Raw genomic sequence first — 20,081 nt, 5'->3', positions numbered from 1 at the left:
TGGTTGCTATGGGGATAATCACCGTAACGACACTCTTGATGTGTGTCATGCTGTAGAGTTTCACTGAACGTTTCCTAATAGTAACAGTGCCCATTGAAGAACTGCCAACCGCGTGGAGGCACTGTCCCCAAGCACGTGGGGACAGCCCCGTTTTACAGATGAGGCACTTGAAGCCCGGAGAGTTTTAAGCTCTTGTCTAAGATCCACAGTCAGCAAGAGGCAGGGCTCGAATTTGAACCCAGGTCTGGCCACAAAGCCGGGCTCTCTCCCCACATCACACCTCCTGTGCCTTATTTCATTTAACGCTCAGACTGTGAGCTGGGCAGAGTGGGTGATTGCCTTCTCCCATCCTACAGAGGTAGGAGCCGAGGCTCAGAGAAAGGCATTGGCTTGGGTCAGGCTAGCAAGACCCAGAGCCAGGATTTCAACCCAGGTCTTCTGATGTTAAACCCAGCCTCACTCCCACTCTATGCTCCTGCTTCTGCAAGAGGGAGCGTAGTTACTGGGCCAGGGAAATCTGTCCTGGTTGGCAGGGAATTTTCCCAAATCTCAGACACTGCCGGGCCCTGGATGGCACTATTTTCCTGGAGTTTATTTTGGAGTGGGGAGGTGGCCCAGGTCACAGTCAGCCTGGCCAGGGTACTGTTTACTGTTTTACTGTTTTCTGTGGCTGCTGTACACTACCAGCTTGTGAGTGACTCAGCCCCTTGAGGCCCCACCAGTCCCAGGCCCAGAGTCCTCCGGCACCCTGCTCAGCGGGTCACTGTCCCGCAGACCCCAGGCTGGTGGAATCCCCTCCTTCAGATGCAGGTGGCTGGACAGGATCTTCTAGCCCCCAGCCAAGCCTTGAGCGCCTCAAGGGCAGGGACCAAGTCCCACGCATCTCTGTATCTCAGACAGGAGTGCCTGCCCCAGGCTGGCACCCCTCTGTGGCTCAGGATGTTATGTCCAGTTGACTGGCTGGACAAACAGGAAAAAGGAAGGAAAATGAAGGAGGAAGGGGGTGAGAAAGGAAGGAAGATGGGCTGACTCAAAAGAATAAACTGAAGAAATAAAGGAAAAACAGTTGCATGGATGAGTGAATTCAGCGCACGACCTGAGCGCGGGATCAGTAGACAGGTGACCAGCGTCCGGCCTCCATCTGCTCCAAGGCCAACTCCCGCCTCTCCGCCCTATTTTTTGACATCCCAACCCCATCCTCCAGGAGGGCGAATCCCCTGCTGTCGGGGCCAAGTTTCTGCTGCCCCCATGTGGCCGCTCTGCTCCCTGCACCATCATCGCCCAGGGCTGCTGGCTCTGCTTAGAGTTCCTGGCTTGGGGTGTGGGGTGTTGATGGATGGTTGAAGGAGCGGAGGGTCGTGGAGGCACCCTGGAGTGGGTACCAGAGGGGGGTGGAACTTCAGAGATCTGGCCCTGCCCCTTGGGATGCCTTGGCAGGGGAAACAGACCCTTTCCTCCTCATGCCTCCCGATGTCCCATCTCCTCCCTTTCATCCCAAACACAGATCCCAAGAGCTCCAGAACCCCTCCACCCAAAGCCTTGACCTCATGTTTACTGAGTCCCCACGGTGTGCCAGACACTTGGCATGTGGCATTTCATTCTGTCCTATGAAGTTTGTATAGTTCTTTTTTTTAAATAAATTTATTTATTTTATTTATTTAATTTGTTTCTTGGCTGCGCTGGGTCTTCGTTGCTGCACACAGGCTTTCTCCAGTTGTGGCGAGCGGGAGCTGCTCTCCATTGTGGTGCACACGCTCCTCATTGCAGTGGCCTCTCTTGTTGTGGAGCACAGGCTCTAGGCGCGTGGGCTTCAGTAGTTGCGGCACACGGGCTCAATAGTCGTGGCACACGGGCTTAGTTGCTCCTCGGCATGTGGGATCTTCCCAGAGCGGGGCTCAAACCCGGGTGCCCTGCACTGGCATGTGGATTCTTAACCACTGCACCACCTAGGAAGTCCCGTATAATTTCTTTTTTCTTTTCTTTTCTTTTCTTTTGGCTGCGCTGCATGGCTTGCAGGATTCCCCAACCAGGGCTTGAAGCCAGGCCACGGCAGTGAAAGCCCAGCATTCTATCCACTAGGCCCCCAGGGAACTCCCAGAAATATGTATGATTCTTATCCTCCTTTGACAAATGCAGAAACTGAGGCCCAAAGGGGACAGATAATTTGCCCAAGGTTCTGCAGCTGATAAGGGCGGATGTGGCGCCTTTAGAGGCCTTCTTGACCAATACGCTCATTTTACAGATGGGGAAACTAAGGCTCTTGAGGGGAGGGAACCTGTCACACAGCAAGTAAGCAGCAGACCCAGCCTATGGCAGGTGGAACCCAGAAGGGCTCCTTCTCCCAAGTTCCATTCCGTCTGGCCTCCCCATACCAACTCAACTCCGGCTGCCATTTAACTGGAGCTCAGGGCGGGGGCCCAGGCCTCTTGTCCCTGCCTTGCCATTATTGACCCTTCCGGGTGGGGTGGGAAGGTTGACAGTGGGGTGGGAGGGGGTGGAGAGTGCGGGAGCCCCGTGGCCCAGTCTGAGTGTTCATTTAGCTTTTTGGTCTGTCCCTTCCGGTGTCTGCAGGCATAGGCGACAAGGGCGAGGACGTGAAGCCTTGACCTGCTGTCCTCTGTGGGTGCTGGGTGGCTCATCCTGCGCCTCCCACAGGCAGGCCGGGCCCGCCACTGCCGCTGTCAGGACAGCGACCTCCACACCTGTCCTCTTGGGTGGGACTCCGGCTATCCTTGAGGGCTCCCAGACAGAGGGGGCTTGGGACCCTTGAAGCAGGCCCACGGGCCTGGGGCTGGAGGAGTGGGGAGAAGAGTGGGAGGGGAGGAAGAGGCGGGACGAGATGGGAGTACTGCGGTTTGGGCCCTGCTAAAGGCAGCTGGGATGCTCCTCACTGACCAAGAGCAAGCGCTCACTGATGTCCCCCGTCATCACATCCAAAGCTGCTTAGAGTAGCCCCACCCTCAACCCCTGCCTCCCTCCCTCTGACCTCTCCTGCCCAGGGCCTCACTGCCAGCAGGACCGGGACCGTCAGCCTCACCCTGGACATGAAGCCTCCCCAGCTCAGCCCCATCTGGTCTTTCCAGCCCCCGCTGGCTGTGCCCAGACACTTGTGACACCTTTGCGTAGGCAGTTTCCCTGCCTTGAGGCTGCTCCCCCTCCTCCACCTGCACAGTCCTCCCCATCCTGTGGTGCCTCCACCTCTTCCAGGAAGCCTTCCCTGGTTTCCACCCTTCTTGGGCTCCTGCAGGGCCTATCTCGTTGGTTACCTCTGTCTGCCGGGCGTGGGAGGGCGGGTTCCTCAAAAGCTCTTCACTCAGGCCCTGTGGTGGGCAGGCTTCCTGGGAATTCCCACTCAGCTCCTCCTCCTCCCATGATCTTCCAAGACAGCGGAGGGGAAAACCAGAGCAGCCTGAGATCCAGAGGAGCTTCTCTGCTGCCCTTCAGCCCCACTGTCGAGCAGCTGGGGCAGGAGGCAGTGTGGTCTAGTAGTAAAGTCATGGGCTCAGGAGCCAGATATCCTGAGCTCGAATCCCAGCTCTGAGATGCTCTGGCTGTGTGATCTTAGGCTATTTACCTAGCCTCTCTGAGTCTCAGTTTCCACATCTGCAAAAAATGAGCCAACAACAGACCTACCTCCAAGTCTGCAGGGCTGCAGGCCAGGCAGCAGCACTCCCTGAACTCACATGGACCGGCTCCCCGCCAAGCCTTTCCCTGGCTCTCTTCTCCCCATCCTCCCAACTTTGCTCTAGCAAAGTTGATACCTTGGCCACATTTTTTGGCCCACTCCCGCCCTTTCCTACCTGCTGTTCCCACTACCAGGAAGGCTTTTTTGGGTCTTATCCCCCGTTTTTTGGCCTTATCCCTCTTGTCCTGAAGACAGCTCAGCGACACCCCTGGGCGGCCTTCCTTGAAATTCCCTTCTGCCATTCTCCCTGCCAGGCTGGCTCGGGGCCGCTTATCAGAGCTTTCCCGGCTGCCTCACGGCACTGGTCCTCGTGATGGTCTCCCCAGCCAGCCAGGGGACCTCCTGCTCCTCCGGGCGCCCAGCAGCAGGGGAAGGCGTCCTCACAGCAACGGGCACGAAGGCCTGAGTCCCTGATTTCTGGAGACGAAGGTGATTTGGGGCGAGCAGGGCTCCCCGGAAGCCCCCTCCTTCCTGCCCCAGCTTTATTTTGGTTCTAGAATCATTCCAGTCAGCATACTCGGTCCCCGCCACGCCCATCCGGGTGCACAGTCAGCATTTCATGCAGTTAGAGGGAGGGACGGAGGGGGAAGAGAAGGTGGGAGTAAAGGGCCTGCACGGCAGAGCCGCTGGGGTGGAAAGAGTAAGGGGTCTCCCAGGCTGCAGGGGCTTGTCAGCTGCACGTCCCCGGGCCCTGGGCTGGCCTGGGCTGTGCAGACCTGGCACGGGCCCCACAGTGGACAGCCTGGCCTCAGAGCTGGGCCACGGCTGTGTCAGGTGGGGAGAGCCACCCTCCTGCCGCCAGCCCCATGACACCCCTGGGCGCTCCAGCACCGCAGGGGGTAACCGGTTGGGCCTGGGTCTCCACAGCCCAGCAGGTCCAGAGGCAGCCAGCCACGAGGACTCCCCTCTCACCCGAGGGTAGCCCCACAGGGTGGATGCTGCTGTGCCGCCTCCTCACCCCTAACCCTGTGGCCCAAGGGGGATCCCCCGACCCCTCCGCTGCGAGGGCCACCCAGCTGCCTGCTTCTCTGGGGCTGCCTTGGTGGCTTGGAGTTGCCTCAGCGACACCTTAGAAGGCCATGCATGCCTTCCCTCCGACTGGGACAGGGTGGTAGCCAAGCCCTCCCGTGCGGGTGTTAAGAGCCCAGCCCTTGGCTTCTGGGCAGGACCCCCCTGGGGTGCCATGCACACAGCCCCTCACCACCGGGCTGAAGCTGGACTCTGCTGAAGCCACAGCCTGAGGTTTCTTCCTTCCTTCCTTACAGGTGTCTCCTCAGGGCTCTCTCCCAAGAAACCCCTTGCCCGAGCATCTCAGGGTCTGCTTCTGGAACTCAGCCTCGGGCACCTGGGGTCCTGGGGGTCTGAACCAGGCTCCAGAGCCACCTCCTTCCCTGGCATTCAAACCTGCCCCCCCAGCTCCATCCTGACCCCCCTCAACTTCCCCTCATGGTCACCGCTCAGGACCCCCCTTCCTCCAAGGCCCAGCCCAAGGGCCTCCTGCTCCACCGCGTCCTCCCAGCTGCCTGCCGCCCACAGAGGCTAGGGCATCTCTCTTCTCCACAGGGCCTGGCCTGGAGGGACACTTACAGACCCCGTGGAGCCAATGCCTGGTTTGTATGGGACTGAACACATGGACCTGGTCTGGACTCTTTGGACTGCTGGGCCTTATAAAGGTTATGGTTCTATTGATTACATTTCATAGAGGATGACTCTGGAGCCCGTGTCCCATGTGGCCTGCGGGCTACTGCTTGGCCTGGTCCCTCGGTCTCTCCTCCTACCCAGAGAGAGGCCCGGTGTCCACGGCAGGAGGCTGAGGACTGCATTTGTGACAGGGACGTTCCTACCCTGCCAAGCTGAGGCTGGGCCACCGGCCTGGGACACACAGTTCTTTCCCTGCCCCTCACAGCGCAGCTCCCATTTTGCCCCCACCCACCCCACCCCGGGCCTCAGAGCCCTCCCCAGGTCCTCGTGGTAGGGCTGCCATCCACACCGAGCACATCACCAGGCAGGGGGATCTTGTCTTCCCGACATCCTAGGGGCTGTGCCTTGTTCGTGTCACCACAGCCTGTGCCTCGCACGGCCCCCGGCCCCCAAGACGCACGGTCCTTGTGCATGGCCTCCCAGCAGGGGTGGGATGTGGGGAGCTCTGAGAGGCCAAGGCCTCCCCAGGCCGAGGGACAGGCCTGTTGGGGATCTCAAAACAGGAGCACAGTGGGCTGATGCCCAGCTGCCCTCCCCGGGTCCTGGCCCAGCCACAGCTGGTCCTCAGTGGGGGACAACCCTGGGCCCCCGCACATCCAGCCAGGCCTGTTCCTCCACCGCAGCCTGGATAGAAGGACCTAGATGGCTCATGGGGACTCCACCGGGGGACCCCAGCGTTCATGGCTCCAGCTGGACTACAGAGACGGGTGTCGGAGCTGAGCTCACGCCGGGCTCCAGTGCCCACTCGGGCCCTGCACCAGCTGCTAGTTTCGCCGGACAGGGTGCCACATGGACACAGGTCTGCGCAGCGTGGCCAGCATCTGGTTCCAGTGCGTGGTGCCCATGCCACTGGCCGACGGCCCGATGATGACATGGCCCACGTTGTCCCCACGGCCGTCGCTGCTGCTCTCAGCCACCGTCACACGGAGAGACAGGTCCTGGGGAGGAAGGGACATGGGTGCTATGGCCCCCAGGCCCCAGTGGGATGCTGGGCACGGCCCCCTGAATCCTCACCTCTGACCTGTCTGACCCGTCTGACCCCACAGGCCAGATGCAAATGCTGGCCTCACCACTTCGTTGCTGTGTGACCTCGGGCAGTGACTTGGGCTCTTCCTATCTCAGTTTCCCCATAAAATGGTGATAGTCATATCGCCCACCTGTTCTGGGAATGAAATGAGTTAAAAAGTGTCAAGCACTTAGAACGCACAGTCAGAGCGTTGTAGATGTCTGTTATTATTCCTGAGATAATCATATGTGGAATTCATAGCAAGAAGGGAAAGAACTTGCTTGAGATCAAAGTGGTGAAGCTGAAACTGGAACCCAGCTGGACTTCTCTCCTTCCCCTCTCCACTCCCATCCCAAGAAATGTCCCGCCCTAGGAGGCTGTGGACTAGTGGTGCTATGACATCCCAGGGGAAGCAGGCAGCAGGTGGGCGACCTATCCCATGAGGGTGGCAGGGTAGGACCAACCAGGGATGCTGAGATGTTTGCCTGGATCAGGAGGCAGAGTTCTGCCTGTAGAATGAGGCAGGGTTCTGGGCTTTCAAATTCAGACTGGGTATCCCAGCAGGGGAGATTAGGGGGGTTCTGTACAGCCCCAGGGCTAAGGGGCAGATTTTGGTTCAAGGCACAAAAGGACTTTCTCACGTGGTCAGGAATGCCCAAGGGTGGAAGGAGGGAATGAGGGAAAGTGGTGAGCTCCCCATCCTCTGAGGCATGCAAGCTGGGCCACTAGTGTGGTCCAGGCCACATCCTCTGCAGTCCTTTCACCCGTGGCCTGTGATGTCTGCTGAAGGCCAGGGGGGTCTGGGGAGCTCAGCAGGGCCTCTGTAGGCAGAACCTCGGGAGATTTAGGGGCAGAGCTGGGTCAGCCCTGGCTTATCCCTAGGCCTTTGCGGTTCCCTCCACCAGAAACTGTCTTCCCCCAGATCTCAGCTTAGCTACCCCCGCCTGCAGAGCCTCCCCTAACGGCCAAGGTCTGGCATGCTCTTAGTGGACTGGGGTTGTCTGGGGACATTCCTGCCTGTCCCCTGCGAGCATCCAGGAAGCAGTGCCAGTGTCCCCAGCACCCACCAGAGGGCTGCTACCTTGTGCTCAATACGTGCTTCTCGACTAGAAAGGTGATGGCTTAAGGCAAACCCTCCCCGCCTGCAGGAGCTCTGAGGAGCTAGACTGCAGGGGATGGAGGGGCCCCCACCCCTGCGCCGTCCCCCCTCACCTGGAGCACGATGGCTGGCACTGAGAAGATCATGGCCTCGTTGAACACTGGGTTAGGGTCGTCCCTCTTCACAGCCGTCTTCTTTTTGCTTGTCTTCCTCCCATCCTGCAGTAGGTACACCTTGACGAAGGGGTCTGTGGGCGGGGAGGGGAGTGGCGGTGAGGGCCAGTGCCACACTCACTTGGCATAGACTCGCCCAGTCACAGTGGCTCACTGGCTTCAAACTCCCCAAACCTTCACTTTTGCCCTTCTCCCCTGCAGTCCTGCCATCAGTCCTTTATTGCTTTCCTATTTTACAGATGAGAAAACTGAGGCTCACGCACCAGTCAGGAGAAGAGCTGGGCTTTGACTCAGGCAGCTGGCCTCCCAGCCCCCATGTATGCTCCCCTCACGTGATGCTCCGGGGAGCTCAGAAGACCCACCACTTTTCATTCTATAAATGGCCCAAGTGCAGACGTCAGCCCTGAGTCACCAGGAGCCCGCTCAGTGGAGCCTGACTCAAGGACACACAGCTCTGGAATAACGAGTCGCTGTCTGCTCGTCACTTACCACCCACAGGATGTCCCTGCTGCAGCTGCTGGACCCTGGATCCCCCAGGCTCCCAGTAGGTCAGGCTCCTGCAGCCCTCAGTCGTCAGTTACCCGGGGCTGAGGCTCCTGCAGACCTGACTGATCGGGTCATGCCTGGCACCCACACCATCTCGGTGGCCCTGGTCCCCATTTGGGATCTGCAATGCAGTCCAGCCTCTGGGAATGGCTACCTTGTTTTCATACCAGTGCCCCAGGCTCCTGCTCTCAGACTCCCATCCCTCCCCCCAACAGGGGTTCCCTGCCAGTATCCGTGGTTCCCACGTTTCCCCAGCTAGATTAATGTTCCCGTGTGCGTGGCTCCAGAGCCCAGCCGAAGCCGGGGATGGGGAGCCTGGCACTGTGCCCTACACCTGTGGATGCCTCCAGGTGCCCAGGGCTTAGCAGCTGGGCCACAGCTCCCACCTGCCACACGGAGAAGCCAGGCAGCCAGCAGGGCCTTACCTGCTGTGGTCTTGTCGTTGGTCCAGATGAGATTCTTGGCTTTCACCACGACCACAGTAAGGCGCTCGGCCGTAGGGAGGTAGCTGAGGGAGAGCAGGATCTCGCCCACAGCGTCGGTAGCCTGGAGGACAGAGAGGTGGCTCAGAGGGCTTCCGCCCCCTGGACTTTTTGGGGTCCAGGGAAAGGCAGAAGCTTCCTTCTCCACTGAGAAGTTGCTGTTCTTGGGGTCCCTTACCCCAGGGCACCAGGCTGGTGGGATCGAGAAAGGGACCCCTCCCCACTCCATGGCACCATCCCTGCCTCCCACTGGGTGTGGGTCCTGCCTTGGGAGGAGGGCCAGAGGTTGCCTGTCAAACTTAGCAACAAAAATGCAGTTATGTTCCCTCGTTTCAGACCTGAGAAAACATTCTGTGGTCGTAGCACTTACAGGTCCAAGTGGTCTTCAATTAGTAGATCATTTGCTTAAATAACAGTGATGTTCCCGAAGCACTGCTGCACTTATGAAGGTAAACTTCAGCTTGGCCTCTGTCTGAAATAACTCACTTGAGGGCCAGAGGAGTCCTTCCCTAATAGAAGCTCTATAGGAGTAGAGCTTCTAAAGGTTCAGTGGTAGAAGCAGTAGAAGAGCTGTAAACAGTGGTCAGGGTACCCTTCTTTTGCACGCGGTAAACTGAGTTTCCTTGAGTGTGGCTCAGCTCTCTTTGTCTAATCTCCTAGGGATGTTGGTGTTCAGGCTGTGGCGAGGACAGTGGATCGCCTCCTCTAAAGCATATGCATGTGATACTGTCCTCAGGCACGGGCAGGTGGGCAGACTCACCTTGTTCTGGTCCTGTAGGTAGAGCCAGCCGCTGAAGGGCTGCAGCGGGAGGTCGAGCACAGAAAGCTTCAGCTCCACCACCCCCGTGCTCACATTCCTCTCATCCTCATCAATGCCAAACACGGAAAACCGCAGGCTCTTCTCCTCCAGGGCTGCAGGGTCCAGGGGGATGGAGAACTTCTCGTCGAAGAAGATGGAGTAGGCATTCCTCTGGATCTGCAGAGAGAAAGGGCGGTGGAAGGAGGTTCAAAGCTGGGGAGGAGGTGGCAGCCAGAGGCCCGCGAGGCCACGGTAGGGAGTGAGCATTGATTGGGAGTCCGGAGACCTGGGCTAGCGTCCTGACTCTGTGGTCCCCACACCTCAATGCCAATCCTTCCTTTGGTGGCTCAGCCTTGATGATATAAAAGCTCCCTGTCCTCCTCTCAGTGGTGGCCAATCTAGTGGCCTGGCATTCAAAGCTTCCACAAGTTAACCCTAACTAATTCCCATCTTCAGCGCCCACGGGTCCACAGAACCCTTGCAGTGCACTGGCTGAGCTGTCCATCTTTCTTGCACATGTTCAAGTCCAGCCCTAGGCCAGGCAGGCAGTGAGCAGGGATAGCTATCTGTAGAGTTGAGAGTCACTGATGTCCCTACCCCTGTGGGGCCTGGCCTAGGACTGTCTGAATGTCGTGGGGCAGATGGAATGATGGAGTGACTGGGCAAGGCTGGGCTGACTCTGTTTCTAAGCCTAGTCCTGCCTGGTAGGCGCCACTGGCCTCCTCCCAGGAAGCTGTGGGTGGGCCCCCTGGGCCGGTACACTTGTGGGCACGGATCCCCCTTCCGTGGGGGGCTGCCTTAGTCACTGCCTGGCGATATTTTAAGAGAGGATCTCTCATCCTTGGCACCTTGCCTGATGCCGGGGGGCTGCCCAACCTGGGGGCAGCCACCCACTCATTGGGATTGGCTGGGCTGTGATGTGAAGAAGCCTGCATTCTTGGGAATAAATCTGTCAGCACCTCCAGGTGCCCTGAGCTGCACTCTTTGGTCACTGTCTGGGCTGTGGGAAGGCTCTTCTTACCTTGCATCCCGGGTAAAGGTGTCCCCCACCCAATTACCTGCTCAAGAATCAATGGCTCCTTCCACCATGGAATAAAGCCCACCTCCTGATCCTGATCCTGACCCTGGCATTCAGGCTGTTCATCATCTTTGGCCCTAAATTCCTTCCTCTGGCCAAACTAGCCTCTTGACTGTCCCCTGCGCATAGGAGCACGGGCTCCCTGACCATCCATGCTTTGTATGTTACACTTTATGAGCACGTGGAGAACCCTGGGGTCAAGTCCTGGACCTCCCGCTCACTTGTTGGGGTTGTTGTGGGCAAAGCACTTTGCTGAGCCTCAGTTTCCTCATCTGTGAGATTCCCTCAGTCCATCCCCCATCATGGGGGCTAATGAGAGGGTCGCAGATGTGTTGGGCTCTGTGAACCAGGTTCTCAGCACACATCAGGCTGCGTGGCTGCTGTCAACGTGGTGCCTCAAGGGATGTGTCCAGAACCACCAGGGTCCTCCAGGCAGCGAGGCTGCGGGCAGTGTGGATCTGGGCTCAACAGGAACACTCCACAGTCCTGACAGACAACGCACTGAGTGCTCACCGAGGACTGGGCTAAGGACTTTGCACGTATTAATGCAACCCTTCCTCAAGCACTATGATGCCCACGTGACAGGTAGGGAAACTGAGTCCCAGAGCGCTTAAGTGACACAACCAAGGTCACACTTCTAGGAAGTAAGGAGCCGGGATTTGACCCCAGGCACTCAGGTTCCAGGGTCCTGCTCCTAGCCATCCACTGGACTGCCTCTTGGAAGCTGGTGGCCCCCTCTTGGCCCCACCTGCGCCTTGGTGGTCGGGTCTAGACCCTCCTAGAGTGAGGGGGCAGGGTGGGGCAGGAGAGGAATGACAGTCTCCACCTCTGAGAAGCAGCCAGTTTTCAGCATGGAAAACGGGACTGGACATGGTGGTCTCCGAGGAGCCAGAGGCACTTGACCTCAGGGTCCTCCTGCTCTGGTCAGAGGCCACGCTGGGCCGAGCTCGCCCACAGGTGCCAAGCATCAGGGTGTCTCATGTAGACCTTGCTCTCTCTCGGCAAGATGGGGGGACCATGGAGGGATATCCTGGTGGGGGGGTGCTGGGGCCCTCTCCTCACCCCTCCCAGCTTATTCTGCATCCTCCTCCCTCTGCTTTCAGCCCCAGGAGCTGACCTCCATGGGCTGCATCGACAGGCTCCCCTGGCCTCTGGCTTCTGGTGGGGTCAGCCAGTAGGGGTCACTGGAGGGAAACCAGAACTTGGAGGGAGGTCCAGGCGCTTATTCCCCCAGGTTCTGCTCTGCAGGGTTGCTGTGAGCTGACCGCGTCCCTTCACCAAAGGGCACAGTGCCTATCAAGGTGGAGGTCTGCACACACTGGTCTCTGTCTGTCTCTGTTTGAGTAACCTCCCCTTCTCCTCATCCCCTCCGACCAGGGTACCAGCCATCCCTGAGGTCGCGCCCTACAGCACTGTAACAGTCCTGTTATTAAGCTCTCCCCAAACTAGCCAACGTGAGCCTGTCATCCCTTCCCTGCCAAGACCCCCAGGCTGATGCAATTGACAAACGGACAATTACCACACACTGGATTTGTGTGGTAGGATTGCTGAGAACTGCACACAATGGGAGCCCGTAGGTGGAGGCCCCAAACTCCCGGTTCTCTCCTTTCTATAGTCAGCACCTTGCGCTCTGGGATCAGCATCCAAGCCCGCTCTCTAGCGCCCTCCTCAGATCCTGCCTGGCCCTGCACCCCTGCCTGCCTGGGCGGGACAATCTGCCCCGCCCCGTCTCTGTCCCGCGCCCACGGCTGCCCCGCCCACGGCTTCCCCACCCCCTGTGCCCCGCCCCCCCCGGCCCCACTTACGCGGGAAATGCCCACTATCTGCTCGTCTGGCAGCAGGCTGACGCGCATGAAGCAGGACTCGAAGCTGGCTTCCTCCCGCTCCAGGAGGTCCTTGCCCTGCAGCACAGCCACGTGGAGGGTGTGGGAGGCGGCGTCGTAGTCCATGCTCACCTCCACCTGGCCCAGGGTGAAGTCTTGCCCGAAGTTGTTGCTCACGGAGGAGATGGAGTTCAGAGAATCAGCAGACTGGGATTTCCGGAGGGTCCCGTAGGGGGCCAGGTCCAGCTCACGGCCCATCAGCTCCAGGGGCCCCAGCTCGCTGATGCTCTCAAAGGTGTCCTCAATGCTGAGGCTGCCTTTGCGACTGGGTGGCCCCCGAGTGCTGGCCCGCTGGGCATTCCAGGCAGGCACTCTCTGGGGGTGAGAAAAAGGGACATGGGAGCATCGCGGCAAAGAGATGAGGTAAGCCCTGCTTATGCAAGGCACCTACAAGTTCCCCGTTTGCAAAAACAGGGCATGCCTTAGTTAGGAGGGTCCTTCTTTAATGTTATTTCATGTGAATTAGTTTTCTCTCTATAACCAGGATGTAAGAGAGCTTTTTCGCAAAATGTTTATTTATATGGACTGAGTTTCATACATAAAGATGTTCACTGCAGTGATGTTTATGAAAAGATAAAACAAGGCTTCCCTGGTAGCACAGTGGTTAAGAATCTGCGGGGAAGATCCCACATACTGTGGAGCAACTAAGCCTGTGCACCACAACTACTGAGCCTGCGCTCTAGAGCCCATGAGCACAACTAATGAGCCCACGCTCTGCAACTACTGAAGCCCGGGCGCCTAGAGCCCATGCTGTGCAACAAGAGAAGCCACCACAATGAGAAGCCTGAGCACTGCAACGAAGAGTAGTCCCTGCTCTCCACAACTACAGAAAGCCCTCGCACAGCAACAAAGACCCAACGCAGCCAATAAATAAATAAAAATAAATAAATAAATTTATATTTAAAAAAATAGTTAGCAATCTAAGTGTCCAGCAGAGGGAGAATGGGTAAGATACTCAATAGATGATCAAGCGGCCTCAAAGGAAGTTTACAAAAATGTCTACCACATGAGAAAGCTTTCATGTTGGATAACATTAATATTCACATTTTTCTTTTCTCTAAATTGACCTTGGGATTTGAGAGAATGAAAACAAAAGCCTTTATACAACAGTAAGCATCTCCCATCTTGGTATACATAATCTTCATTATCATATTTTTTTTAGAACTTTTATTGAGATATAATTGACATACAATAAACTGCATATATTTAAAGTGTACAATTTGATATTATTTTTCTTATTAGTAATGTATATTTGGCAATCCCAATCTCCCAATCATTACCATAATTTTTAATGGCCCCCTTAATTCGCCATTGAGTGGATAGCCATAGTTTATCTTTCTATTCCCCTACTGTTGGACATTTATGTTGTTTTTAATTTTTCACAAATATGAACAATGCAGCATTGAATAGCTTTTGGGGGGGGGCGCCCTGTGTGGCATGCGGGATCCTAGTTCCCCGACCAGAGATTGAACCCGTGCCCCCTGCTGTGGAAGCGCGGAGTCTTAACCACTGGACTGCCAGGGAAGTCCCTTGAATAGCTTTCTTAAAATCTTGACTTAGAGGATATAGTCCTTTTGAAAGCTTTGGACACATGTTTCCAAAATGCTCTTTGGAAAAGTTGTGCCAATTTATAGTCCCCCCAACAGAGTGAAAGAGAATTCCTTCCAAACCCCAAATGAGTGAGCATGCGGGACCCTTATCTGGTAACAGATTCTGGCTGTGCTCTCTGGAACTCTACATGATGTTAGAAAAATTCTCTTCCAAGTGTCAGATGATGAAACGTTTAACAATATATAGAGAGCCTTAAAAATGTTTCTACTCCCTGATACAGTAATTTCACATCTGGGCATCCATTCAAAGTACATAATCCCAAGCGAAGACAAAGTTTTACATATAAACCACTTACTGCATTATTTATAGTGGCATTTAGTAAATCATGGCACATACATAAAAAGGAATCTTATGCAGCCTTTAAAATAATGTTTACGGTCAACAATGTGAGAAAGTGCTTCAAGTTTAAGTGAGATGAAAAGAGTAGGGCATAAAATTCTATGTAGAAAGGACACCCATTGTGTAAAAACTATGCATGGAAGAAAGAGGGGAGGGGGCTAGATTTAAAATATTGGAAAGAAGTAAATTAAAATGATAATAGTTAGAAAACAATTCACAGTTGCTTGCCTCTGGATGGTAGCATTTGGGGAGTTTTTCTTCTTATTTGTATTTTCCTGTATTTTTCACAAGATGGTGTTTTAAGTCAAAAGCATTCATTCAGTTGCCAAGTATTCATTGATTACCTAGCACTGGGTTATGTTGGAGATGTGGAGGAGGACAAGCGTCTGGTTCACAGCGGGAAATTCACCAGGAGGGGGCGAGGTGGGGAGGGAGTGGGGGCCAATCCTGAGAGTGGATGGTGGGGGTGTGGGGGGTACTACCCAGCACGCACCCACAAAAAGAGAAGCCTCACCTTCTGCCTGGCCTCTGCATAGGTCTCGCCATACTTCTGCTGCAGGTACCTGTAGTCGTAGTTGGGGAACGGGGAGGGGCTGGGGAAGCTCCCCGACGTCCAGAGCTTCCACAGGCTCACAGCTGCAATTCCCAGCAGTGCCAGGGCACCGGCGGCGTAGACACCCACCTCCCAGTCAGGGGGGCTCTTGATGACTGCAAGACAAGAGCAGAGCCTTAGGGCCTCTCTGTCATCACACATCCCCACCCGGGGAGCCCGTTGTTCAGCACGGACTTGCTTATTCATTGAAAGAATATTTATTGAGTGTCTACTATGTCAGGTTCAGTGTTGGGTGTTGGGGATCCAGTGTTGAACAAGATACACACTCTCTGATTTCTGCTTTTAGCCCCTTTCCACAAAAACTTACATTTCTACCAGGAGCGACACTTGGCTAGAGCAGATGAAGAGCTGTGAACAATGGTTAAATATTCCTGAGGCTTTTAAACAGATAGGGTTTTTCTTGCCTCTTTGAGTTCTCTCAACCTTCAGAGGACTTCTGCTTCCAGAGAATCAAAGCAGTATTTTGGCATCTGGGGAAAGTGGATGGGGACTTGGGGAAGAAAAAGAAATGACCCCTCCCCTTTTTAAAATAAATTTATTTGTTTATTTATTTAATTTATTTATTTTTGGCTGCGTTGTGTCTTTGTTGCTGCGCACAGGCTTTCTGTAGCTGCGGAGAGCGGGGGCTACTCTTTGTTGTGGTGTGCGGGCTTCTCATTGTGGTGGCTTCTCTTGTTGCAGAGCACGGGCTCTAGGCACACGCGCTTCAGTAGTTGCCGCTCGTGGGCTCTAAAGCACAAGCTCAGCAGTTGTGGTGCACGGGCTTAGTTACTCTGTAGCATGTGGGATCCTCCCAGACCAGGGCTTGAATCCATGTCCCCTGCATTGGCAGGTTGATTCTTACCCACTGCTCCACCAGGGAAGTCCGAAATGACCTGCTTTTTGCCTCAAGCTTCATCTAGAACAACCCAATGTCCATCAATTGATGAATGGGAAATTAAATGTAGTACATCCATCCAATGGACTATTACTCAGCAATAAAAAGGAAGGAAGTACTGATACACGTTATAACATAGATGAATCTTGAAAACATCATGCTAAGTGAAAGAAGCCAGTCCCCAAAGACCATATGTTGTATGATTCTATTTCTATGAAATGTCCAAAATAGGCAAATCTATACAGACAGAAAGTAGATTAGTGATTGTCAGGGGCTGGGGGTGGGGTGGGGAGTAAGGGGGAATGTGGAGTATGGAGTTTCTTTTTGGGGTGAGGAGTGTATTCTAAAAGTTGATTGTGCTGATGGTTGCACAATATACTTAAGCCCAGAGAACTGTACAATTTAAGTGAGTGAATTTATGGCATGTGAGTTTTATCTCAATAAAGCTGTTACCAAAAACAAACACACCAAAAAACTCAGCCAGAAGTGAGAGGTAGCTGTAGGCTGTTCAGGGCTTGGGGACAAATCCAGATGCTCAAATGCTTTTTTGTCCACTAATGAGTAAATAAGTTTTCTTATCTGAGCCACACTGTCCCCAAACAGTAATTAACTACCCCCTCAACTATATTGGGTAGGACCTCACCCAGCACAGTGGTTCGCTCACGGCAGAACCATAAATGTTAAGTCGCTCTACTGGGAAACCTGGCCCTGCATTCCCGAAAGAAGCCAATGAGATGGTGGAATTCATTTTGCAGAAGATGGCACTGTTGGGAAATATAATTCTCTAAACCATTCTCAGTGTTGCCTCTATACTCGATTCAAATGGGGAAACTGAGACACACAAGAACTTGCCCAAGGTCACAGAGCCAGGAAAGGGTGGCCCTGGAATGCCAACACCAGCAGTCAGACTCCACAGTAAGCAGGGGTAACCCCTGCCTCACCCGGTCTCCACCCAGCACGGTTCCCCAGTAGCAGGCTGGAGTGATGTGGGGAGGGTGTTTCAGGAGTGGAGATTTCTCATCACACACCCACTGCGCACCTACAATGTGCGAGCACCCTGTGGAGTGGGTCAGCCCCAGGCCCAGTCCCTGTCCTTAATAAGTGGCTCACAGTCTAGGGGGTGGGGTGAGCAAGTCGTGTTGAGAACAGCCCAGGAGGGCTTCCTGAAGAGGGACGCCTAGGCTGGGATACGCAGGAGTAGCAAGAAGTGTGCTGGCCAAGGCGCCAGGGATGGGGAGATTCAGGAAAGGAGAAGGAGGGTGTGCAAAGCTCAGAATGTTCAGAGCACCCAGCGAGAGAGAGGGAAAGGGCTGGAGGGGCTCCTTGCCCCTGCTCCCCAAAGCCTGCCGAGGGAGGAATCATGCAGCCGTGGGAGGCCACAGTGGGCCCCTGCTCTGCTGGGCCCAGCCAGTTCCAGCCAGAATCTACAACACTCGCTCACTCCAGGGAAGGGCAGGGCCCAGCCTTCAGCCCTGGCATTTATGCAGCACTTAGTACCCTCCAAGGTCCATACCTCCACTTTCTAGAGGAGAACTGAGGCTGATAAAAACTAAAGAACACATCTGTTTATGGGCTCAAGGCCACAGGCATGAGAAATGGAGCGACTGGTGCAGGTGCCTTGGCTCCCTGAGGCCACTTTACCTCCTGGCTCCAGTCTCCTCATCCAGAAAGAAGAGATGATGCCAAAAACATCTTCATCCAGTGGTTCCACCCCTGGGGGGGGTTGATTCTAAGGGAAAAATCCCAACAATTTTTATGTCTGGAGTGAGTCATCGAGTCTGTATTTATAACAGCAGAAATCTGGAAACAGCCTGAAGGTCTGACCGAGGGGGCCCGTGGGGGCCGGTGGCTCTGTCTCAGGAGGGAGAAATGTCAATTGAGAATGACAATTGAGGTCATTAGGATGTCCCTGTGGCAATGCAGAGAACCATTTCAGGCATTGTTAAGAGAAAAAAAAAATCAGTCCCCAACATGGTATAACCATATGATTTTGATGTAAAAACCTCACAGCGTATGGGCAAGGGCTGGGCGGACCCGGGAGGGATGAGAGGATCAGAACTGCGGATGGAGAGACCCGAGCAAACCTGTTTACTCCTGACTTCTGTTGCAGGAATGTAATTTGTTAGATAAATAAAACCACAACAAAGAGCTAGCGAGGGCCCTGGGCCCAGACCTGGCCAGGCTCTCAGGAAGTCCTGGGAGTATGATGAATAGGGGATGGGATGGGAATGTACCTGCCGACTGGAGAGTGAAATGCATGTGTGGGGGGGCTCCAGCCGGCTCACAGGGGCCTGGGTGCTGCCAGGGGGCCGGGCACAGAGTCCACATAGGCGATGGGCACGGCAAGGTGGCAAAGCAACGCCAGGCTCCCCTGAGATCCTGGGGGCTGAGGGTCTGAAGCCAGCACCCTGGTTGGCATAAAAGAGGGGCAGGCCCAGGGGCACGAAGGGAAAAACGCTAGGAAGCTGACACGAAATGATGACAGCTAAGGCCCATTTATCTACTCATTTTACTGCTTACCAGCCTCAGGACCCTATGGAAGAATTCCCCAGGGACGTGAGGTCTGAGCTGAGACCAGAAATGAGGAAGGCGGAGCCTTAGTAATAATCATTCCCTTACTATTTACTATTTGCCAGGCTGTGTTCCAAACACTTCATGTATATTAACCCACTGAGTCCTCAGAACAACCCTGTGAGGAAGGTTCTATTATTATCCCCATTTTACAGACGAGGAAGCTGAGAGATAGAGGAGCTATTCGCTGCCAGACAATCTGGCTCTAGATCTGTGCTGAAACCTCCGCACCAGTTGCGAGGACTTAGCCAGGCAGAGGCAGCAAGTATTCCAGGGGAACGGCACAGCATGCGCAAATGCCCAGAGGTCGGCCGTCGGGGAGAGCCGTGTTCGCACTATTGGGCACTTCACACATGTTAGCTCACTGAATCTTCCCAGCTGTCCTTGAGGCAGGCCCCCATTTTACAGACGAGTAAGTGGAGGCTCAGAGACGGCCACACCAGGGCCTGGGTCAAGACCTGTGAGCCTGTGGGTGAAAAGTGAAAATTCCTGGCTGGGAGTTGGGTAAGGTGGTCCCTGGTATGCCCTTCAGCTCAGCCCTGGGCTGGCTGGGAGCTGAGCTAGGGGAGGAGCTGGAGTGAAGGGGAGCACTGGCCTGGGAGCCAGGAGACCTGGGTCCATGCCCTGACCCTGTTACTTACTTAGTCACCATCCCTTTCCTGTGCTGAGCCGCCCTTCTCCCACCTGTAAATGGGGAGGGGAACATAAGGAGAAAAGATGGCGAGTGTATTTTGGCTCTGACACCATCCACCATCAACTGGAGAGTGTCGGTGTCTTCAGGCTGGTCCCAAGCTCAGTGCCTGCAGGGCACACCTGAGAAGATGCAAGCTGCTGTCCCTGGACTGGGCGACCTCTGAGTTTAGTGTCCTGTGGCTCTAACATCAACCATCCTGGGCTTCCTCACATGTGGCTCCAGGAATGGCCCTAGGGAGTAGATTCCACATGACAGGCTCAGCCTTGGGAAGCAGCACACAGGCCTCCTGGGGGATCCCCTCTAGTCCTTCCACTGGGGCAGAAGGATGAAGAAGAGACCTCAGACTAGTACCAACCCAGTGTTGCCAAGGCTGTGTGACCTTGGGCAACTCCATGACTGTCCTTACCAGTAAAACAGGGCTGTCACCAGTGCCGCAGTGACACCCCCCACACCCCAGGCCCGGTGGGAGGGTCCTGTGAGATGGCATGCTTGCCACAGGGACTCACCGCTCAGGTGGTATTCTGCCACGTCCACGGCCATGATGCCCACCGCAGGGGCTGAGACAGGAAGGGAGAAGAGAGTCAGCGGAGGGGAATTCAGAGGGTCACCAACTCCCCCTGCGCCCCAGGCGCCCATCATCCAGCGCTCACACTTAGGTGGTGGGGGCTTGGGCAAAGGTAGTGGTTTTTTAAAATAGCATTTTTTTTTGGCCGCTCTGTGTGGCTTACAATATCTTAGCTCCCCAGACTGACCCTGTGCCCTCAGCAGTGGAAGTTCAAGGTCCTAACCACTGGACCACCAGGGAAGTCCCAAAAATAGCATTTCAAAAAAGTAGTGCTTAAAGCTCTTTTCAAGCACTCTGAGACCTCATTTCAGGGTTGCCAGACGCAAAAACACAAGACACGCAGTGAAACGTGAATTTCT

General features: G+C 55.2%; 1 protein-coding gene across 8 annotated transcripts in view; it reads right to left on the bottom strand.

Annotated features, from left to right (window-relative positions):
• Positions 1 to 1,662: 1,662 nt before the first annotated feature.
• SYT12 (synaptotagmin 12) overlaps positions 1,663 to 20,081 on the bottom strand; it is a 24,151-nt gene continuing 5,732 nt past the window's right edge. For 2 of the 8 annotated variants that reach the window (XM_057728686.1, XM_057728684.1), the window contains exons 2-8: positions 19,664 to 19,714; positions 14,917 to 15,110; positions 12,375 to 12,767; positions 9,453 to 9,668; positions 8,636 to 8,756; positions 7,605 to 7,738; positions 1,663 to 6,324 (exon numbers count right to left, since the gene is read on the bottom strand). In XM_057728686.1, coding sequence (XP_057584669.1) covers positions 6,151 to 6,324; positions 7,605 to 7,738; positions 8,636 to 8,756; positions 9,453 to 9,668; positions 12,375 to 12,767; positions 14,917 to 15,110; positions 19,664 to 19,697 — 1,266 coding nt within the window. In that variant the 5' untranslated portion in view covers positions 19,698 to 19,714 and the 3' untranslated portion in view covers positions 1,663 to 6,150. Of the gene's footprint in view, positions 6,348 to 6,423; positions 6,544 to 7,604; positions 7,739 to 8,635; positions 8,757 to 9,452; positions 9,669 to 12,374; positions 12,768 to 14,916; positions 15,111 to 17,533; positions 17,622 to 19,663; positions 19,715 to 20,081 lie in introns of those variants that run through there. The other 6 variants (XR_009052772.1, XM_057728687.1, XM_057728688.1 and 3 more) reach the window with 6 other exon arrangements.

Source organism: Hippopotamus amphibius, chromosome 3 (assembly GCF_030028045.1).
Source record: "Hippopotamus amphibius kiboko isolate mHipAmp2 chromosome 3, mHipAmp2.hap2, whole genome shotgun sequence".
Classification (NCBI taxonomy): domain Eukaryota; kingdom Metazoa; phylum Chordata; class Mammalia; order Artiodactyla; family Hippopotamidae; genus Hippopotamus; species Hippopotamus amphibius.
This window is presented reverse-complemented; position numbering and strand designations above follow the sequence as displayed.